General features: G+C 32.4%; 2 protein-coding genes across 2 annotated transcripts; both read left to right on the top strand.

Annotated features, from left to right (window-relative positions):
• Positions 1-8,000: 8,000 nt before the first annotated feature.
• On the top strand, positions 8,001-13,901 carry LOC145595589 (protein NRT1/ PTR FAMILY 1.1-like). The gene is made up of 4 exons (XM_081652003.1): positions 8,001-8,127; positions 10,495-10,712; positions 11,772-12,343; positions 12,933-13,901. Exons 1-4 carry the CDS (start codon positions 8,022-8,024, stop codon positions 13,804-13,806), a joined length of 1,770 nt encoding a protein of 589 aa, XP_081508129.1. The 5' UTR covers positions 8,001-8,021; the 3' UTR covers positions 13,807-13,901.
• A 4,453-nt stretch (positions 13,902-18,354) lies between these two features.
• On the top strand, positions 18,355-21,307 carry LOC145595261 (protein NRT1/ PTR FAMILY 1.2-like). The gene is made up of 4 exons (XM_081651647.1): positions 18,355-18,459; positions 18,751-18,968; positions 19,183-19,739; positions 20,282-21,307. Exons 1-4 carry the CDS (start codon positions 18,363-18,365, stop codon positions 21,156-21,158), a joined length of 1,749 nt encoding a protein of 582 aa, XP_081507773.1. The 5' UTR covers positions 18,355-18,362; the 3' UTR covers positions 21,159-21,307.
• Positions 21,308-23,166: the final 1,859 nt, after the last annotated feature.

Raw genomic sequence — 23,166 nt, 5'->3', positions numbered from 1 at the left:
TCGAATTCCATTGATGGAGAACAGTACTCACAAAACCAATCATAAGTATCATTGATGCTTCCAGGTGATATGCCAATGCAGTATCTGGAAAAAAAAAATTACCAAGGTGATATATATAAAAGAAGCATAATTATATCTGGAAAAAAAAAATTACAAAGGTGATATACAAAAAGGAAAGCATAACAATATCTGATTAACAAACACAGTTTTAAACAATCTCCCATATGGCTTTTTTATGTTATCGTTGTGCACGTGCAAGATCATGTTATCGTTGTGCACGTGCAAGATCATCTACAAACACAGTTTTAAGCTTGAGTGCTTGACTAGAACTGCCAGTTCCCTCAACTAGCCACTAAACCATACAGAGAAAAAAGACTTACTGGTGCATGGTAGTATCTGAGCACTTTGAGCAGTAAATCAAAGCATTTGAGAAACCACGATGCCCACAAACGTTGCAAACTTTTACCTAACAATAACAATAAGCTCTTATCAAACACCTGTAATGTCCATTTCATTTTATGATGAAAGCAAATCCTTATGTATGAAATGGACAATAATATAAATACAAGCCTTCAGCCTCAAGTATATAGAAGTACTACATGTATTATATTATTTTCATCTGCATGAAACAAGGAAGACCCTAAGATTATTCTCTACCAAATGCACGTATTGACATATACAAATGATGTAGAAAGTTAAATATCTCAATATCCCAATATGCTTTCCAGCAAAGCATGTTCCTGGTTTTTTAATTATGATATTTCTCCATAGGAAGTCAATAAGGTAAAATGTTAACACATTCCTTCTTCCCTCGAATACCCCCTCCCCCCTCTCTTGATCCTTGGAGACTGGGAAATGGGTACAACAAAGAGGGTTGAATATTTATCACTACTATAAACAAACAGATGAAATCCTCACAAAACAATTTTTAAAAAAGAATCCAGATAAAGCACCAAATAATCTAATGGACCCATCAACAATCCACAAATAAGACAAAAATCTTCAATGATCCACAAATCCGAAACTTAACAATAACCCCCACAAACTACATCAATGCACCACCATTAGCAGTTTTACAGAAAAGCTACAATCAATTATTACTTTGTAACGTAAGCAGTAGAATGCAACTTCAGGATCACTCCCATCCGTACCATATGATGAGTTTCTATCCTATAAACACAAGAAATGGAAATTTTCGTCTAGAATGGAAATTTTCATCTCCCAAAGAGTAATAAGATTTGTAGTGACAAATAACAATAAAGTAATACAGTCAACAATCAATATTTCAAACCCCAAATATTAATCACAACAGAAATTCTTATTTGACAGCTAACGGAATTTTTTAAACAACTTCAACTTTAAAATCTTGGATTCAATACCATAGAAGTGATATAACACTCTGTTTAAAATATTTCTTCCTTATATAAGTTCACATTTGCACCCCTTTCCAAGATAACCCCAGCTCGTAAAACCTCACTAAACGTTACGATCTTATCAACAATATAAAATTAACAATCTACAATTACAATAAAACAATTGATGAATTTTTAAAATTCAAATTATTAGTATAATAAAACAATTCATGCTAATAATCAACAATCCATCACTAAAATGAGACATCAATATCAAGAATTATAATAAAACAAATACAACAAGAAAATGTACTATATAATAACCTCAAAACTTAGAAAGCTACCATAAATCAACAATCTATCACTATAATCAAACATCAACATCAAGAAAAGGTAATACAAAAAAAAATTAGCAATAAAGTTATTAAACTGATTTTCACCTGGGTCCTCTTTGAAATTTCCACAACTTCAATTCCCTCCTTTGGTCCACGATTTCCCATCATTCCTACAAAACAAACGAACATACACATAAAAAAATAAAAAATAAAAAAAAATAACGAAAAAATGACCCAAAAAACCCAAAAACAGGGGAAGTCTACATTTTATCAAAGGGATAAAGAAAAAGACGGTCATACTTAATAATTTCTCTCTCAATCTTCAATGGCGTTCACAATTGAGTGAATTTTGGGTTTTGGGTTTTGGGTTTTGTTTAAACCCTAATGAAATAAAGGGAAATCAAAGAAGCAAAATTAGGGTTAAATAACAATGGAAGTGGAAAGGGTTAATTAGTTGAGCAATAATTAAGAGAAGAATTAGGGTTTTAAATGAAAGAGAGAGTGTGTTTGAAGTGTTAATGAGTTGAATTTTCTGGGTTTTTCTTGGAATTCTGACGCTTTGAAGAATTCATATGATCGCTACTGTGAAAGTGTAGGAGACGAGTGAAGAGATGAGTGTCAATTTTCAGATGAGGGGTTTTTGTGGGCCATAGAGTGGAGGAATACTAGTTGAAAAATTATTTGCAAATTATGTTGAAATTATTATTTTTTTAAAAAAAAAAAATTACTCTAAAATAAATAAAAATTGCTCCAATATAAATATGTTAATATATTTGTTTCATAATTGTTTCATATTTTATACACGTTTTGTTTGACGATTGGTTGTTGGTTGTCGGTAGCTGGTTGTTTAACATGGTTGATTTAATGGGTTATCTGTACTCGTTGTTTGACAATTGGATGTATATAAATTTGTTTGGTAAAATCAATCGATAATTGTTGGATGTAACTATGCAAAATGACTTTAAAGGACATTAATTATTAATTACTATCACTAACTAACTATGCAAAATGACCTTAAGACATTCCCTTAGAGCACTCTCACTCATGGTCAAAAATATGCCCATGAGAAGAATTTTAAGGTAAAAACCCAAAAACATGTATCCCACTCATGGGAAAAAAAATAAATGCCCATGAGGAAAATCAGAAATGCCCAAGGCCATGGCATTTTCGAAATGCTACAGTAACTTGTGTACACACTAATTAAATCTAAAAATAGCTATTTTGACCAATTTAACATATTTAAAAACAGAAATAAAAATTATCAATGTTCATAATTTATATTTATCTATAAGTAGACACCCATTTTGTTATATTTTTGTGCACTTCGAAAAATCACAATTTTCTACTTAATTCGTTATTATTAAAAAATTTACTTTTGTTGTGGGTTTATTTTAGCCCATGAGTGTGTGAGGACTTGTATAAAAAAAACGCCCATGAAAAAAAGTGAAAAAGAGGAGTGAGAAAGTGGGTAGAGAGAGAATGACATTTTATTTTTTTGACCATGAGTGAGAGTGGTCTTAGGCCTTACTCTCTCCTTTAATCCCAAGTGCCTAGCTCGCAACTATTGGACTAACAAAAGATCTAGTTAAGGTCCTCCTTAGCAACAAAAGACATTATGAAATTTTGCCTAGGTGTCATGTCGCCTCCAAAGTTGATAATAATATGAAATGGAGGTAGTATATATTCCTCGTAAATCTCTATAAGAAAATAAGTTTCATTGGCCAATAAACCAAATTAAATAGTTGAAGTGGTATTATTAATTTGGATTCCAAATAAGATCCATAATACCTAATTTTAAATTTTATTGGGTTGTGTAGTTGGTTGTATTACAGTTCTTGAAAATTCAAATTGGATTTGACTCAAACTTTCACAACAAAATTTTAAATCATATTGCATTCAAATCCAAACTAAAATATACGAGTAAAAAAAACATTCATCATAAGTAATTATGCCCTAGCAAGCTTAAAGCACCTTTAATGGTTTCATTATAAGGACTTGTTTGCAATATAAATAGAATATCTAGCTACATGCTTACCGTCGAGGAAAAAAAAATTTAAAAAAAAAAATAAATAAAAGAGCAACATGCAAGCTATTGTAGGCTTTGTAGCCCATGCCAAATAAGCTACGTTGCTTGATTAGAAAAGAGACAAGTAAACTTCACTCATATTGTGACATGTGTATAACTATTAATATTTTTATATATATATTTTATTTTTTGCAAGCTACCAGGCCTCAATAGGTAACCATTAGAACACTTTGTAGCAAAAAAAGTGTTGTAGCTTAAAAATTAATATGACAAAGCAAGCTACAAGGCCCTTATAACTTATCATTGGAGCCTTGGAGAAGCCCTGGTGTGTTGTATGTGCTAATTTCAGTTTATGTGAACTAGCATAAAAAAAAAAAAAAAAAAAAAAAAAAAAAAATTGAATTATGTGAGCACACAATAGACAATTAGTAGACAACCTACATCAAGGTAAGCAACCACATTTAAGTTTGAAAATATAGAAAGCAGAAATTTTTGAAAATAAAATACTGACAGCCTATTAACTCGATGACTTGATAGTTGAACTGTTTCGGCAGAAAAATGAGTTAGCTGAGCCTCGAAGGGGTGCCTGAGAACCTTAGATTTGGGCCTTAAAAGGACCTGCAGAATGAACCCCGAGCCCCGGACCCCAGGGCTCAGCCTCCGACGCTCAAGTTAGTATCCAAACAATGCATATTTTGAGAATAGTGTAGGGGAGAAAGTGGATAGGTATGGTCATTTTAGATGATAAGAGTGACCTCCTTTTAGCTTCGGCCCCTTGAGGGGTATATATAGTTGTACAGATATGGGCAATTATAGGCCATATTAGTGCATTTGGCTGAATTGAAGCCTCTTAAGCCTTTTTATGCCCTTTGGGCTTTTAAGGGTAGAATTACGCTTGATTAAAATGGGTATGACCATTTTAATACCCAAACAGATACTATGGCCTTGGGAATGCATTTGTATACTCATCTTGTGATCCATTTTTTTAAACTATGCTTTGCTCTCATCTTTTGTTGTAAAGAAAGTTATTACTACTTTCGTTACACATTATTTGCATCTATTTGACATAAAGTAGAGAGGGAAAATGTCTAATCGTTGCAAATAATATGTAACAGAGGTAATATAAACAACAGATAATAACCGATGAGATTCAATGTTAAATCTTATGGGCTTATTTCCTTTACACTTTAACCAATTGATTTATTAGCTGATAATCACATCATCCACAATTAACATATATAACGATTCTATGGTTAAGTTTCTTAACTAAGGCAAGCACATGAATATATTTGTGAAATTGTGAACACAAGACGCTACTAGCCTACTATTGAGGGTGAGGTCAAGAGGCATTACCTTGCACTAAGAAAAGCACCAATGGGCAATGGGGGTTATGTCACGAGAAATTACTTTGCAAATTTGCAATCAATGAGAATGATAACTCCACTGCTTCCATGGGTACCTAAAAATTAATCACAAGATTTTAATTTTAATATTTTCCTATTACACAACCTCGATTTATACTCGTATGATAGATTACGTCACTTGGGAGCAATTCTAATAAACCCAAATTACTCAATGGCATGCCATCACCATGGCTTTAAGCCTTTAATGGGCTGGGTGTGTTTTTATCCACCCTTGTGATTATATGCGATCATATTATAGTTAGTCTATTTTTTTTTTTATTACATGCCTCACTTTCCTTTTTATATACGGATATTTCAATTTAGATGCATAACTTTTCATTTTAGTCAATAAATTCTCTTTATCTCTCTCATATCACATGGACTATCTTTATTTTATTTTTTCTCTATCTTTTTGTAATCCAAAAATTTTGTAGGATTTTACAATTTTAAAAATGATACAGTAATAAAAAAAGGAGCAAGTATTTGACATTTGCTAGCTTTATTAATCTCCTAATAACATTAAGCATTATACTATGTACCATTATACCTTTTCTCCTCCAACGCCATTCTTTTTCCTCTAAAGTGTCATACGTGAGTCTAACCCACCCCATCAAACCTTCTAAACCCATTAAGTCACCAACCAAGTGTTGGCATAGCTAGTGGTAAGGATGAAACTTTTCTACCTTGAATTTTGGGGTTTAATCTCCACTAGGGTCAATTTAAGCGTGAGAATTTCTAATCCTTTAATTAATACGTACTCTTTAAATTTCTAAGTGTTTAGTCTCATACTCAAGTTAATTTACGAGAGACTTCAAATTGGTAAAACAGTTCTCTTATCTACCCGCTCCGTAGTATTTGGCATCATATACTCAATCTGAAATCGATTCATATACCCAACCCATTATTAGCCCTTATTTTCAACATTCATGACCACCACATTTTGCCGATGAATATAGATGTAGAATTATGATTCTTGAACTTAGTTCATACGTAATAAATAAACAATTTGGTAGTTGCCACGATCCCATTTCACCGTTAGCTATGCGGCTACGTGTATGTTCTTCACAATCTCTACCGATTTCCTAGAATTTAAAGCATCCATGAAATAAAGCAATCTTATTATTAGGATTTAGAAGCTAATTATTTCAATAAAAAGTTTATTCTATTGAATTGATAATTTGATGATAATCGTGAAAAAGAGATTTGTACAAGATAGAGTACAAATTACGCATTATATTGGATTGCATGCCATGCATGTTTACTATTCTACTAAACATTTTCACTTTCCAAAATACAAAATTACTTGTACCATTGTAGCAGTGGCACAAAAGAAAAGGCAAGGTTATAATCTACACTTATTAATGTAAAAAAATATGGCTTTATTTAATTATTATGAACATGAACTTCCCAATTCTCTATCAAATTTACATCGCTATAAATATACACGGAGTATATGCTTAGTGTTGTACTCATTGTACTAATACATAATGTGGTCCATAATCCATTTACATGTTACACTAGATAAGTTAAGTCACCTCTATCTCATTATAGCGTTACAAATCACCAACTAAAATTAACTAATTACAATGAAAAATTTAACTCGGCCTAATCTAAGGGCCTGTTTCAATTTACTGAACTGAATCGAGCTGAAATGAATTGTTTATGAGAGAATAAAATTAGAAACTGAGCTGAACGAACTGGAGCTGAACTGAACTACACTAAGCTGAAATTAAGCTGAACTGAACTGACCCTAATTGATTGCATAAAACACGTGGATAAAAAAAAAGACTAATTATAATGAATATAATTTTTAATCCACATAATATACATGGATTATTTTTTGCATTTAGGATCAACACAATTCATTTTGGCACAAAGAAAAAAAAAATACTAGTAACAAAGAAAAAAAAAATATTGGAAAAAAAATAACTAGTAACAAAGAAAAAAAAATGATTTTGGGTCCACTTTTTAAAAGGTAGAGTTTAAAGTTTGGCAATTACTACTACTAATTTAGGCCATTTTTAGTTCACCATATTTATACTAATCTTAGTAAAAATAATAAGTTCATATTTTATTATATATCAGAAAAAATAAGTTTAAATCGGGTGGGGCCCACATACTTAACCAAGGGTACTAAATTCTTTAACCCAAGATACTCAATTCTTTGGCTGATTTAATTTTTTTGGCTTGAATTCTTAACTCAGTACGCAAAAGCAAAGTAAAAAGAATTGAGTACCTAAAAGGTGAAATTTTAAAGAATTGAGTACCTAATTGTGTGCTTAACTCGCATAATTTAAGGTAAGATGTCTTTTCTTAGAGTCATGTCATCAATACACAAACCAATAAATTTAAAAAAAAAATCAAGTTTTAAATGAAATATATTTAATATGGGTAGATTTTTTTTAAACGCCGCCCTAAATAATGTATGAGACTAATACTATGAAACGGAGGGAGTATATATATTTTTTTTTAATAAATACCAAATCATATTAGATCATACCAAATCAAATCAGATTAGATCACACCAAATCAAATCAGATTAGATCACACCGAATCATATTAGATCATACCAAATCATATTAGATCATAACAAAAATAAGACGAATTAAACCAGACATTAGTGAAAACAAAAATAAGGTGAATTAAACCAAACATCAGTGGAGAAATTAGTGTATAAGACGCATGTCACATAAAATTTGGTGCTATATAAACAAAGCTAATGTGTCTAGTAGTCCTCCCTTTGCGGACCATGCGCAACCGCTAATTTGCACATGAATCTCACACTCCACTTTATTCGTCACCCCATAAACTCTCTTTCTTCTTTATATATACTAGTATTTATATTTCAAAACATTTTACATACTTTATTGATTAAATTAAAACTACCTTAAAGATCATCAATTTCATGGAAACTTCTGAAGATATTGAAGATAATAAAGGGATGAATGAGCCTCTCTTAAACACTCCTTCTAAGATTCAAGGTGGTCTTAGAACTTTGCCTTTCATTTTAGGTAAGCCATTCCCTCTTCAAACTCTATGATTTCTTCATTTTAGCTTTATGAAATGTTTGTTCCTAAGTTTTCGAGATGCATTTCGTTCTTCGGTCTAATATATTATGGTTTATTGTATCAACGTGGTTATTAATTTCAGATGAAGGATATATATATTATACATAGTGAAAGTGAGGGATAGCTCAAGTAGTTAGAGTTTCCTTCCCGATTCTAGGAGATCCTAAGATCGATTCTCACCTCTTGCCCTTGTGACTCTCTAAACACCTAAAAAAATATAGTCATTGACCGTATTAAACTTGTTTAATTTTTTGAGTAGCATTATAGTAGTACTTCATATGTGTTAATTTTTTGATCTCACCGTACGTATTAGTCTTCCATAGATATGCGTGAAACTAGTAAATATGAACATGAAAGGTCTTATAAGTTTCAGGTTTTTTTTTTAGGTTTGATGAAAATTATTAGTATTATTTTCATTGTTGAATGGTGTAACTGTAAAGTAAGTGGATTATTGAAAACTATGGTATTCGTGGGTGGTTTGAACGAAGTGGTGTTATAAAGTTTCTAAACCTCATTTGTTAGGTGTTATAAAGTAATCCCATTTGTTAAAAGATCCCATTTGCTTGGGGGTGAGAATCGAACCCCTGTCTGTCATCGGGATGGAAGACCTAGGCCAACATTGATTCTCATATTAAACATTACTATTTCAATTCATGTGTTTTTAGATGAATTAATTATGAGTGACTAATATTTATATTGTTTTTGGCTAACAAGTATTGCTAAACTACAAACTTATTTTGTATTTATGTCATGTAATTAGAGTATGAATAATTTAAAATTTAATAGTGAAATTAAAAAAATAAAAATAAATAAATAAAAAAATAATAATAAATTTACTATTGTTATACAGTATATGATATTATGGTTTCATGAGTAAGCAACACGTAGTACTACTACTATAGTTCACCAAACACTTCACAAACTTTATAAGAGTTATAACTAATCCAATGAAATTGGAAGTATGAAGTGTAAGTTTCGTTATCAGAAAATTTATTTTGCGTAACTAACCATGTTCTCCAAATTAAATTTCGTGTACTTTTTCCCCACAAGTTTTGTACTTTTTCGTGTTAAAGAATTACTTCAAGAAAGTAACATACTCTCTTTATACTAGTTTTTGATGTATCCCATTTTATAGAAGAGTTGGATCTTTTACGGAGTATATATATTCGGGTGTAAATAAAAGTAGGTACTTCGTATACTGATAATTTTTTTTGCTTATTTGATTATATTTCTAGCTTATTTTAGAAAAAATACTTTATACATCAAATTAGCAGAAAATACCCTTAGGTGCACCTAACTAGGTATACATAGATATTTTCAATGGACCAATATGAGTTACTAAGTTTTTAAAAAGTAAATTGAATTTGGTAAAATATTGTGTACGAGTTGTAGCTTGTCTTGAAATTAAAAAATAATGTGTAGTTTTTTCAAATTAAGGGATGTAATCATGTAAGTGGAGAATGGGAAGATTAATACTACTCATAAAAAAGGCATGAGAAATAACTATGACCCTATATTTCCTCAAAAAAAAAAAAAAAAAAAAAAAAAAAAAAAAAAAAAAAAACTATGACCCTATTTGGAAAAACTAGTGGTAGCAGATAGTTTTTAATGGTCGATTAGTGGGTACCTATCAAAGTAACGAGTAGCTATTAATTAAAAGTGGGTAGAGTTTTTCTATCAAGGTAACGATTGAAATATTAATATACAATAAAATCCATACATTGATACATAGGTTTTAGTTCATTTGAAGTAAAATCCATGTCTTCTTAGAAAGTGATCAAAATTAACTAACGCTAAACACGACCCAAATGCTATCTCTACCACTTAAAATGTGCAATATACAAATATACAATTTGATTATACAAAGCACTCAAAGTAGGGGAAGGATGCTAATATACTCTATAGTAGTAGAACTTAAAAAAGAGACTTATGAATTGTGATTTTGTGAATGACAACTTAGGCCAAAAAGTTCTTGTTATAGCCACTAGACCGTTACAAGAAAATTCCACATATAAATCGTCATATTTGGGACAAAGAGGCAAGGATGACTTTTACACATTGTCGGTTAGTTTTATGATAGCTTATAAATTATACAAGTAACTACTTATGTAATCAAACTTGTCTCAAATGTTAGAGACGTGTAGGACTTTATTGTGATCCAATTTAGGAAAGAATATCATTGAACTTTCTAATGTATAAGTACTACTATATTTTATACTAAAAATTAAATAAGGTTGTTATATGAATTAATAATTTTGAACTTTCTAATTTAAGTATAAAATTGTTAATTTATTTTAATTGAAATTGCAGCAAATGAAGGATTTGAGAGAGCTGCATTTTATGGGTTGGAGCCCAATATGATAGTTTATCTAATGGGAAATTATGGATTGGAAATGGCAACTGGGTCCAACATTCTTTTCTTGTGGGCTGCTGCTACCAACTTCACCCCTATTTTGGGCGCTTTTCTTGCCGATTCTTATGTGGGCCGTTTCCCAATGATCGCATTTGGGTCCATTTTCAGTCTCCTGGTAACTATTACTCCGTACTTCGTATTATTTTATACTATTGAAATTTAATTACTACTCGTACTGTTTTAGGATACCGGAAAAAAGTGTCACATATTTATGTCGATACAAGTATGCAATTCATAATGTTCCACTATATGATTCAAGTAATTGGAGAACGTATGGTACTAAGTCTGGAAGGACACTTAGTGAATAATTATGTAGATATAGCCTTTTACATCTTAATATAATTGATTTCACCAAAAAAAAAAAATCTTAATATAATTGAATTTCAAACCAAAAAACAAAAAACTAAGAGTCCGTTTGGCATCACTGTGGTTTTCTGTTTTTTAGTTTTTTGTTTTTTAAAAGTATATTTTATATATCACATAATGAATCAAAAAATATTTAGACTTATTAAAATCATGATAATTTGAAAACTGACAACAAAAAAGTGGAAACACCTTTTTCCTGTTTCCTGTTTCCTGTTTTTGGTTTTTAGTTTTCAAAAAAAACAGGAAACAAAAAATGATGCCAAATTTGACATCATTTTTGTTTTTTAGTTTCCTGTAATTTTGAAAACTAAAAACCAAAAACAGGAAATAAGAAAAAGATGTTTCCATTTTTCTGTTGCCAGTTTTCAAAATTATCATGATTTTGATAAGTCTAAATAATTTTTGATTCATTATGTGACATATATAATATACTTTTAAAAACCAAAAAACAGAAAACCACAACGATGCCAAACGAACCCTAATATACTTTTGGTGGGGCTCATGCCACTTAGGCACCCACCTAGGTCTGCCATTGGATTGACATAAGTTAACATTTGTGGGACCCGCATATTAATAAAAGTTGTTAACTTATTTACAAAAATGCCGTACTGATTGGAGTGAATTGTTGATATATTTACAAAAATGCCATTAGATAAACAAATTTTGTTTATCATAAGATGAATGGGGGCTCCCTCCTAATTTTAGACAGAGGAAGTTATAAATGTCGATTGAATATAAAAAGCTGCATCCATTAACCTTCAAAGAAAAAATTAATCTTGTAAACTAAATGCATGATACTATATCACAGGGGACGATGCTATTATGGTCAACAACTATGATCCCAGGAGCAACGCCATACAAACTCGAATCCACCGCTAACACTAACACTTCTCCAACACCATTTCAACTCATCCTTCTTTTCTCTTCTTTCGGCCTAATGTCAATTGGCACAGGTGGAATTAGGTCTTCTACACTAGCCTTTGGGGCAGACCAAATAGCGAGAAATGGAGTAGACGAAAATGCAAAACCGAATTGCGTTGGAATATTAGAGAGCTTCTTCAATTGGTACTATTTTTCGGTCTCAATATCGGTTCTCTTTGGTCTTACATGTGTTGTGTACATCCAAGATCATGCAGGGTGGCAATATGGTTTCGGAGTTCCTACCTTGCTTATGTTATTTTCGGTTGTTTCGTTCTTCTTGGCTTCTTCTTTTTATGTCAAGGTGAAGCCTCCTAAGGCTAGCTTGCTTACCGGGTTCGCTCAAGTCATCGTTGCCTCTTGGAGGAATAGGCATTATGAGTTTCCAAGCGAGATGAATGTGGATAAAGTTTATCATGTTGTGAAAGGATCTACGCTAGAATTTCCAAGTGAGAAACTAAGGTGATGTCTCTTGCTTCTTTTCTTAAGTTAATTTGTTTCTACTATATGTCACGTGTATATTTTATATTTTGTCCTAATTTCCAAAATAATATATACTTGTATGTAGGGGTGGCAATTCGGGCAGCGGGTTGGGTTCGGGTCAGGTTTCGAGTTGTACTTAAAAACTATCAAAAATAGTTTAAAATTTAATATTATAACGATATATGGCATTTTGGTCAAATCGGGTCGAATTTGGGTTGTTCGGGTTTCTCTCAGTAACTTCGGGTCGGGTTAGGGATTGCCTGCCCTACTTGTATGTTAGTTTTTGAATTTATATTTATTAAGTTAAATTTGAACATTTGCATTCCTTAGAACTTATAAATACAATTCTAGAAAAAAATCACATTTGTGTGAGGTGAAAGGTTGATAAATTTTGAATACTCCGTAATAAAGATTAGCTAATTTTGTGTGAAATGTTAAAATTTGGAGTACATTAACCCAATTTATACACTATTATTCTAGTCCACTTAAGTGCATTTTCATTATGTGATGGTAACACTTTGGTCTTAAGGACATGAAAAATTATGGTTTATTGGTTACATTTTGATAGGTCTCTAAACAAGGCGTGTATCGTGATGGACCCTAGACAAGACCTCACCCCAGATGGAACGGCTATAGATCCATGGCGTTTATGCACAATAGATCAAGTTGAAGATTTAAAATCAATCATCAACTTAATCCCATTATGGTCAACCGGAATCATGATGGGTGTGAACGCAAACACAACTTCGTTTCGAGTCCTTCAAGCATTCTCGATGGATCGACATATCCTGACCCCAACCTTCGAAATTCCTCCAGGCTCCTTTGGTACCTTTGCCCTAATCACATTGATATTTTGGCTCATTCTTTATGACCGTGTTATTATCCCTATGGCATCTAAGGTCATGGGCAAACCCGTACGTTTGCACGTTATGACACGAATGGGAATTGGATTGTTACTCTCATTTGTGTGCTTGTTGGTGTCCGGAGTTGTGGAGAGTATCCGTCGTGATATGGCAACTAAAGGAGGAATCTTAGAAGATAACACCTCTTCCACGGTGCCTATGTCGGCAATGTGGCTAGTGCCACAAGTTTGCCTCTTTGGCTTGGCCGAAGCCTTAACAGCTATCGCTCAAATCGAGCTCTTTTACTCGGAATTTCCTAAGAGCATGTCTAGTATAGCATCAAACCTCCAAGGGCTAAGCATGGGTATTGCAAGTTTATTTGCGAGTTTAATCATAATTGTTGTTGACAATGTTACCAAAAGAATTGGGAAGGAGAGTTGGGTATCAAGTGACATTAATAAGGGCCACTATGATTACTATTATTGGATCCTTGCTGGTTTGAGTTTGCTTAACTACATATATTTTTTGTTTTGTAGTAAAGCATATGAGCAAGGAAAAAGGGATTTACAAGATACAAAGGGGATTATTAGTGATGCATGATTACATAGTACATTTTCTTTTTAGATAATTAAACTTTTTTTAAATGAAATTAATGTAGATATTATTTTTATTTATTTTCATAAGAGAAAAATGCACATACGCCTATATATATATATACTATGTAATTCCATGTTTTAAGATATTATTACTTGCTATGTTTTTGATACAAGTATTTGGTAAATGATTCGAACTATCGATGATCATAGTGAATGCCTTTTGTACTTGTGATAGGAGCGAGGATAACTACCTCTAATTCTATTTTTCTATTTAACTATCGTTTTTGTTATTATTGGCTTCAGTATTTGCATTGGTAGGATTTGAATTCCAAATCTCTAGGATGTGAGGTAAGAAAGAACTTATCAAGTAAGTCTAACATACACTTTGTTGGTTTTGTAGTAAGTATATGAGCAAGAAGCCAAGAATAAAGGGTTTTGTAAAATAATGGTACAAGATAAATACGTAGTTCAATCAAAGGTTATACGTAGTAGTTTTATTTTTTTGATGATATGGTATTAAAATTGAATTTCACGCAAGAAATAGGCCAATTTAGCTGCCTTTTGTTCCATTTCTTGTGGAGTTATGTACAGTAATAAAACTATATCACATGTATCTTCAACGAAAATTAGCAAAAATAAAATATAATTATATCCATAGTATCAATCAAGTTGGTTGTGTTGTGATCAAGAACAGTGAAAGACGGTGATAAATAATAGAGGGGTTGGCAAAGTAAATAATATTATATCGGCATTATTACAACATTTAAGAAGCTAGTTTTGACTCCTACGTAGTACATGGCCACATGCTTTGTGTTTGCCTTAAGTTTCTCTTCGTTTTGCCTCGTCACTTCTTGCTTTCACATTCCCACGCAATATGTTCCATTTTAAAACATTTAGGCTAATTTGTCAGAAAGAGCCATTTATGGTAATGTTTTTGTCAAAAACTACCTTATATATTTAATTCCTCCATTTTTTAATAGTTGCAACACACCTTTTTACGCTATTTAAGAAAAGTGGGGTTCATATAATGTGATATACTTTAATTTGGATGAGAGGTGAGGGGCATGTGCTTTAAATAAGAGAAATAGTACAACTTTTTTCAAAAAAATTTCCATTTATAGTGTTTTGCAAATATTGTGATATTTCCATTTTATGAAAGTGTTGCAAGTATTAAAAAACGGAGGAAGTATATATCCTTTTTTAATTGGAAAAAAAAATACAAAGAACACTTTGGTTTGGGTGATAAAATGCGCTTGTGCTGAGACATCTTTGGCACAAAAAATGAGGCATTTATGGTAATTCTTTGTCAGTTTTGACTTCAAATTATTGGATCTATGTAAATCTAAAAATGACCACGAAAAACATTAAATTGAGCAAATATTTTAGAACGCATTGATACAATTTCGGACACACAAATAAGACATAAGTTAATTATAACCATAAGCAAGATTAATTGGTTTGACTCATGAAATTTAGGTTTGATGTATAAGGTATGAGTTTAGAACCGAAATTCAAACCAAGTAATGTGTTTGATTGATGATTTTAAGATGTTCAAATTTGTACCTCAAACACAGACCCGAGGGTAAGATATTAGAAACTTAAAGAAAAAGTGAGTTTGACACATATCAATAGTTTTAGGTATCAAATAAAAAAAATCTTGATCATAATTGAACTTAATACATGATCCTAATCAAGGTCTAAACCCATAACATTATTTCATTTATGATTTTAATCTCATATTTATCACTGGTGTATTGTATCAAATGCATGTTGTAGTACTGAAATTTTGAAATAAATTAAAGTTGGATTTTTGTTGATGTTATAATGTTTACATGATCTGGTCGATCACACATGAAACTTTTACATGATACACAATTTCTGCCAATAGCATTGTTATTATGACCGTCAACTAAACATGTCGCAATTATTATAAATAAAAATCGTGTTATGTAAATTGGCAAGTTGTGAAAGTTTTGTCTAATTTTAATTGATTATACAATTGATTTTTATAAATTACCGGAATTAGACAAAAGGGTCACTTTCCGTAGCGTAGATTAGTCGTGAATATAAGTTATATATATTGAATCATAACCTAACTCAAATATAAGCCTATACACTTAAAATATATTACACTATTAGGGAGGGAAAACTAACATTGTATCGGTACATACCAAAATTCAATCCATAGTACGGAACACTAATAAAAAAATAGAGAAATAGTATAGGATTTTGCGGCGGTCAAAGGTGATCAATGCAAGTGTTCACATTGTATTGGTCAAAGCACTCCCTTAGCCCCTAACAAGAATGATGAGGAAACATGTCAAGCTAAAAAACAACGAACTCGTATTGAAAGTCAACACATACACATATGAGGGAATATCCCCAACAGTATCCTAGAATAATTATGATTCATGTACATTTGATACCAGGGCCGTCTCCGACAATTTGGTGGCCATGTTTTAATTTTTAAAATTGGGTCCTTCAATTTTAGAGGACTGTTTTAAAAGGTTAAAAAATATTATTACTATAAAATTGCTTTTTTTTTTTCTTGTGTACAGTACTACAAATTATTATTGAGCTTAAATATTCATAGTAATAAGTTTAATAGCAATTCAATAAAACAACAAACAAAAACTTTTTATTCAAAGGGTGTCATCCTTTTAATATTTTTTGAAGCAAAATCCACAAATATATCTTCATAATCAAAGATAAATTTTAAGGTTTTAGTTTGAAAATGATGGTCTTTTACGAGGAAGAAGGTGAATTTGTAAGGTTATAATTTTTATTTTTTAAAATTATGGGGCCCTGATTTTGGGAGGCCCTGTTACGTGTGTGAGAAAAAACATGTCTAAAGACGGCCCTGTTTGATACAATTTATATTAATTGTAATAAGGTTTTCCCTAAAATCATCTTTTGTAAAAAAATTCCTTTTATAATTTTTCTTGAAGAATATACGATATAAATATCGACTATATCGTGCTTATGGGGTTGTTCATCATAAACATTATCTTCAATTAGAAACTACTGGGAAAATAATTCAACTTGTCATCATTGACTTAAATTCCATTTTCTAGTGAATTATGCCAACCAAACATCTTAATCAAGTTCTATGTCTATCAACACAACCAAGAAGTTTGTTAGTAATTTCTACTTCGTCATCTGTGCATGAAGGGCCTGTTCACATTTACTTAATTTCAGTTCACTTTAGTTCAGCTCCAATCAGTTCAATTCAGTTCAGCTCCAATCAGTTCAGTTCAGTAAATGTGAACATACCCGAAGTTTGTTAGTCTCGACCCACAACACAACCAAGAACCAACAACAATATATAGTTGTCAAATTAGAAATAAATTTGTCAAAACCCATCACTTGTATATTATATTGTCCATGATAACAATATATACTCAAATTAATATACACACATGCTTTCACAATACAAAAATGAGAGGATTCAGAACCAATTATAGCTTGGTCTAGTGGTAAGGTTTGTATCTTACAACCATGAAGTTGAGGGATCAAACTCCATTAGAGGCATTTTGGGGTGGGAATTCCTTTTACCCTCCCCCCTACTCACGAGGTACCTAGCCCGACCCATTAACCCGGGCCGGACAGGCCGGACAAACCTGTGAGAGGTTTAGGTCCGGTAGGACCCTTTTTCTTATTGACCGGAAAAAAAGAGAGAAGATTGAGAGCCATAGGATCCGAAAAGATAGAGGTTGAAAAAGACTATTTACATTGAATAATGAAATACTATAGCATGCATATACTTAAGACAAAATTCAATCCAACTCTGGGATATATGGATACCACTCCCAAAACTTTATTAACTAAACATTCACCTAACAAAGACAATTCTCAACATTATATTCATCCTCTCTGATAAATATATAACGTATTTGGTATTTCGTATCAATCAATGTTGAGTTTAAACCATGCTTCAACTTAAACTTTTAATTAAAAAGAGAAATTAATAATATTTAAGTTAGTCGAATCTTTTTTTGTCACACCAACTCTTCATACATAATATACTATCTCACCGATGAATCCGAATTAAAGCAACAAAATAACAATAACGCCTACAGCCCACTAGTAGCTAACAAAAGTGACAAAAATGGAAACAGGAATATCCCTATTGTATTTGTAATTTGTATTATTACTTTATTATTAGGATATTTTCTAAGGGTTACCAACGAGGCCACGAGGGTCACGCGTCTAGTAAATGGTAAACAAAACCATAAAATCTTTTTTAATTTTTTTATTACATTTTGTTAAATAATATATTAAAAGAGGTCGTAAAGTATTTGGCTATTGACTCAAACACTATGAAAGCATTAATTCAACTAGCGTGTACAGCTTTTCAATTACACCTCCATAATAATCCATATATATGTTATAAAAAGTCACACAACCAAATAATTTGTCGCAAATTTCTCATTTCCTAGAAGATCATATCATATTGTATATCTCAAAAATACTTAACTTTATACTATAAATAGAGGATTTAATTTACAAATGGCTATGAAAGAAAGCAGTGTAGAATTACCAGAAGAGAAGATGGAGAAAATGGCGATTTTACCAGATAACAATAACTCAGATCAGCATGAAATTACTCCTAAGTCTAAGAAAAAGGGTGGTATAATTACCATGCCTTTTATTATTGGTAAGTACTTTCTAATGACTTCGCCACCTTTTCATGTTAATATCTAAGATCGATCTCATATCAAGTGCTACTGTGCTAGACCTTTTTATGTTAATATCCGAGATTGGTCCATCTTAGCTCATAACTAGTGCTATACTTGCTAGTTCATGTGTGTCAGATTGCTCAATCTCGGATTTTGACATACATATACTCAGACTTTCTTGTAATGAACTTTTTAGTTGTCGAATGCTTTTAGAAGATACTTGTTATTTTTGGTTTAATTAATTTATTTATTTTTCATTTGGTGGGCAGTGAATGAGGCATTTGAGAAAGTAGCAAGTTATGGTTTGTTGCCAAACATGATATTTTACTTGATGAACGTTTATCACTTGGAAGCTGCAAAAGGGGTTATTGTATTATCATTATGGTCTGGAATTTCCAATGCGTTGGCCATTGTTGGAGGTTTTCTCTCGGATTCTTACTTTGGTCGATTTCGAGTCATTGCTTTCGGAACCTTCTGCAGCCTTCTTGTAAGTTAGCTTCTAGATCGGACTTTTTTTATGTTACCTTTTAATTACGACATGCTTGGATTAGAGGTAATAAGAGAAAATAAAAAGAAATTTCACTTTTATTTTCTCCTATTACCCTGATATGTCGTTAACCATACATTACCCCCAATCCAAGCATGTCGCATTTGATTTCTAACAACACGTAATAAATAACAATCATGATTATTTTCATTAGGGAACAAGTCTACTTTGGTTGACTTCCGTAGTCCCAGCACTAAAACCAGCACCTTGTGCAAGGTCAAGTTCTGAGAGTTGTTCATCAGCTACACCGATCCAATTCCTAGTCTTGTTCGGCTCTTTCGGCCTGATCTCAATCGGAGCCGGTTGCGTGAGGCCGTGTTCGTTAGCCTTCGGAGCTGATCAAGTGAGCAACAAAGACAACCCCAACAATGAGAGGGTTCTAGATAGTTTCTTCAACTGGTATTATGCATCAACAGGGTTGGCAACTATCATTGCATTGACAGTTATTGTGTTCATTCAAGATAAATTCGGGTGGCCAATCGGGTTCGGTGTGCCCGTTTGTCTTATGGTCCTTTCTCTTGTAGCCTTCTTTTTCGGGTCACCGTTGTATGTTCATGTCAAGGTTAAGGATAGCTTGTTTATTGGTATGTTTCAAGTTCCGGTTGCTGCCTTTCGGAAAAGGAATGTTAGTCTTCTTCCTCTTGATGCTGAAGAGCTTTACTTTAGTGGAAATAATGGTTCCGAGAAAAAAGTTCCTAGTGACAGCTTAAGGTACTCTTCTAATACTCTCATATTTTCTTCAGAGCTCGAATCGATCATATCAAACCTTATTACATGATCATCATGTCCAAGTTTATGACTCGATTATTGTTTAGTCAATGACGATATTTACTTATGTTGGCCTAATTTTAAGTCTATATGTTAAACGGTTAGAGTACTAATGAGGTCTTGACCTAGTGGTTAATTAAGACTGGGAGTCTGTTTACATTAGGTCGTTGATTCAAATCCCCTTCTTCAATTTGTATTGCTCTTATGGCTCATTCAGACCATTTATGTTAAAGTGGCTACTCACTGGCCACTATTCGACATAGTTGTTGATAGAGTATAAAACATAATCCTAAACCTCAATCAACTCAATCAAAAGCTTAAACTGATAAATAAGGAATATGTTTTATACTCTATCAGTTGTAATAGGCGAAATTAGGAGTCTATGTTTGTACTCAACTAGTCAACTTTGAATAGATCAACAAGTCTACTACTGCATTATCTAGCTATGTGTAGTTGATTGTGTTAGTATCTTTTGCATCTTGTAGGTGTTTGAACAAGGCTTGTGTAATCGTGGATCCCGAAAATGACTTGAACCCAGACGGATCAGCTTCGAAACCATGGAGTCTATGCACAGTTGAGCGAGTAGAAAATCTGAAATCAATCTTAAGAATCCTGCCAATGTGGACTACTGGAATCATGATGCTAGTAGCCATGAACAACAGCTACACAACCCTTCAAGCGAAATCCATGAATCGACACATTAGTCCAAAATTCGAAATCCCTGCTGGTTCTTTCACTGTCTTTTCTGTTGTAACCATCACATTTTGGGTAGCATTCTATGACCGAGCTGTTGTGCCATTAATGTCCAAGTTTTGTGGCATGCCGCGAGGGCTAACACCCAAGGTTCGTATGGGACTCGGGCTATTGTTATCATGTGTAGCACTGATAGTTGCTGCTATTGTTGAATCAGTTAGACGAAAAGCTGCAATCAATCAGGGACTGCAAGATAATCCTAGGGGAGTACTCGACATGTCGGCTATGTGGTTAGTCCCACAGCTTGTCCTGCTAGGACTTGCTGAGGGGTTAAACGCGGTAGGGCAGATAGAGTTTTATTATTCTCATCTATCTAAGAGTATGTCAAGTATTGCAATGGCTATATTTACACTAGGAATGGCGGTATCTAGTATCGTGGGCACGCTTTTGGTTGAGCTTGTTGATAGTATAACTAGTACTGGTGGAAAGATCAGCTGGTTGTCAAGCAACCTTAATAAGGGTCATGTAGACTATTATTACTGGTTGGTTGCGATCTTGTGTTTTATTAATTTTGTGTATTTTCTTGTTTGTTGTCGATTATTCGGATCATCTGGGAGTCACACAAGTCACAAGAAGTCTGATGATATTGTAGAGCATGAATCGGTTTGATTATAATGTTCGTTCCCTTTCTAGGTCCTTTGATTTTTGTAGTTGTTTTTGTAAACCTTATGTTATACTAATATAATCTTATTGTAACACCATTACAGATATTGATATTACAGTGATATATATAAATATTTATTTCTTTCCTTGTGATCTCTTTCAATCAAAGAACAAAGTCTAAGTAAGCTTATTTGTTTAGTTGTATCGCGATTCCATTATTTGGTTACTTTGATTGACTATTGATGATGTCAGAATGCTCTGTTGAAGGGTTGGTTTTTTCAGAACATGTATCTGCAGATATTTGGTCTGATTTATCGAGCTTGATCTAACATTAGTACAATATGCAATTCTAACAGCAACGTATATACGTTGAACAAACCAAACCATCCAATGTACTTAATAGATTACTTCATCTGATGGTAGTAGAAAATTCTGATAGAATATACATACATCAGGAATGAATAATCTCAGCACTTGTACAATACGAGTAACTCGATCTTGGTAGATGAGAGCGCGGTCTAAATGTTATAACCTTGACAGCTAGTGCTCCTCTTAAGCATGTATATGATTTAAGAAATGGTAGAGGTAAGTATAACCCTAGAGTCTGGATTTAGAATAATATATTTGTTATAAAATTCTGGCAAATTTGTTAAAGAAATAACTTGTCAGAAACCATGTAATTAACATGATATAATACATATTGCATTAATTAAGTCAGACTCTTTAAACTACAATTCTGTTTCAGAAAAAGGGAATAATAGCCTATCTGTCACACTGTTTTTTTTTTTTTTTTAAAAAACCTACTATCTGGATCTAAGATGTAATATTTATATGGAGATGAAGCTGACTTCAAGTCTTCAACCCTATGACTTCATCGACATTACGACGTACATTATACCTTTCACATGGAATGCTGCAGGGGATTTACAGCTCTGAACAGCACCAGCAAACTGATGTTTGTGTTCGGTCTTTGTTGATCCCAGTACAGCTGAGCGATTAACTTGGGTTTGGCAGAAGACGCGAACAGCTGGTGGAATGTTTAGCTCTATTTTGCTGTAACCTGGTTTAGATATAAGAGACAACCCTCTACTTCTACTCTTGCTTTGCTTCCATTGTAGATTCGAATAAATATGTATCGAGCTTTTAAATTACAACAAAACATTAAGCGAAACACAATGAATGTGCTAGAGAGACTGAAAGGGGTCACCATATAACCAAAATATTAACAGTACATAATTGCATATACTGAGTCCTTTGATATTCATTGTTAAATTGATAGCGGCATATATAGTCCTAACTTGTACTGTGACAACTAAATCTTAATAAAGGTAACGCATGTTTGACAACCATAGATTGATAGATCATCACTGTAACTTATACATACCTACTTCAATACTCCGTACTTCATAATATTATCAAGGAAAGCATGACAAACATGAGATAGATGAATCTTTAAGTATAAACTTTAGGCAGTATTAACTTGATTTACTTCATTACATAATTTCAAGAATAAAAGTAAAAAACAGGAGTAAAGCATTTACTTCAGATTCATTTCTTCCTTCACTCTAAACTTTAAAAGTGCACAAAAACGCTGTAGTTTTCATTTATAATCTAAGGAACAACAAAGAGGTGGTAAAAGATAAGTGCATAATTAGGTTTCATGTGTATGATTTTTAACTATTGTTGTCTGTCCTCCAATTTATTTTTCATAAAACTAGAATTTGAATGGCTGTTGAAAAATTCCTAGCATGAATTGATTCACTTGCTCAGAAGTGGGCCCACGAGCTAAAGGGATTAAACGAAGTGTTTTGGCGGGCCATCGGCCCATCAGCAAAATTAAATACTACTACAGTACTACTACTACCGGAGTAGTATTTAAGTTAATCCACATTTCCACAAGTGCCACTTATTAATAAATAAAGTTTTTTTTTTTTTTTTTTTTTTTTTTTTTGAGTTAACATTTATTTTTTTGAAGGAAAATAAAGTTTTAATTTTATAGCATATTTATTTGCAA

This window comes from Chenopodium album, chromosome 19, assembly GCF_948465745.1.
Source record: "Chenopodium album chromosome 19, dcCheAlbu1.1, whole genome shotgun sequence".
NCBI lineage: Eukaryota > Viridiplantae > Streptophyta > Magnoliopsida > Caryophyllales > Amaranthaceae > Chenopodium > Chenopodium album.
This window is presented reverse-complemented; position numbering and strand designations above follow the sequence as displayed.

Excerpts from the sequence above, each read along its gene's own strand:
- LOC145595589 (XM_081652003.1), top strand. The coding sequence starts at position 8,022 with ATGGAAACTTCTGAAGATATTGAAGATAATAAAGGGATGAATGAGCCT. Across the intron at positions 8,128-10,494 it reads AACTTTGCCTTTCATTTTAG|CAAATGAAGGATTTGAGAGA; the intron begins GTAAGCCATTCC and ends TTGAAATTGCAG. Across the intron at positions 12,344-12,932 it reads TTTCCAAGTGAGAAACTAAG|GTCTCTAAACAAGGCGTGTA; the intron begins GTGATGTCTCTT and ends ACATTTTGATAG.
- LOC145595261 (XM_081651647.1), top strand. The coding sequence starts at position 18,363 with ATGGCGATTTTACCAGATAACAATAACTCAGATCAGCATGAAATTACT. Across the intron at positions 18,460-18,750 it reads TACCATGCCTTTTATTATTG|TGAATGAGGCATTTGAGAAA; the intron begins GTAAGTACTTTC and ends TTTGGTGGGCAG. Across the intron at positions 18,969-19,182 it reads GAACCTTCTGCAGCCTTCTT|GGAACAAGTCTACTTTGGTT; the intron begins GTAAGTTAGCTT and ends TATTTTCATTAG.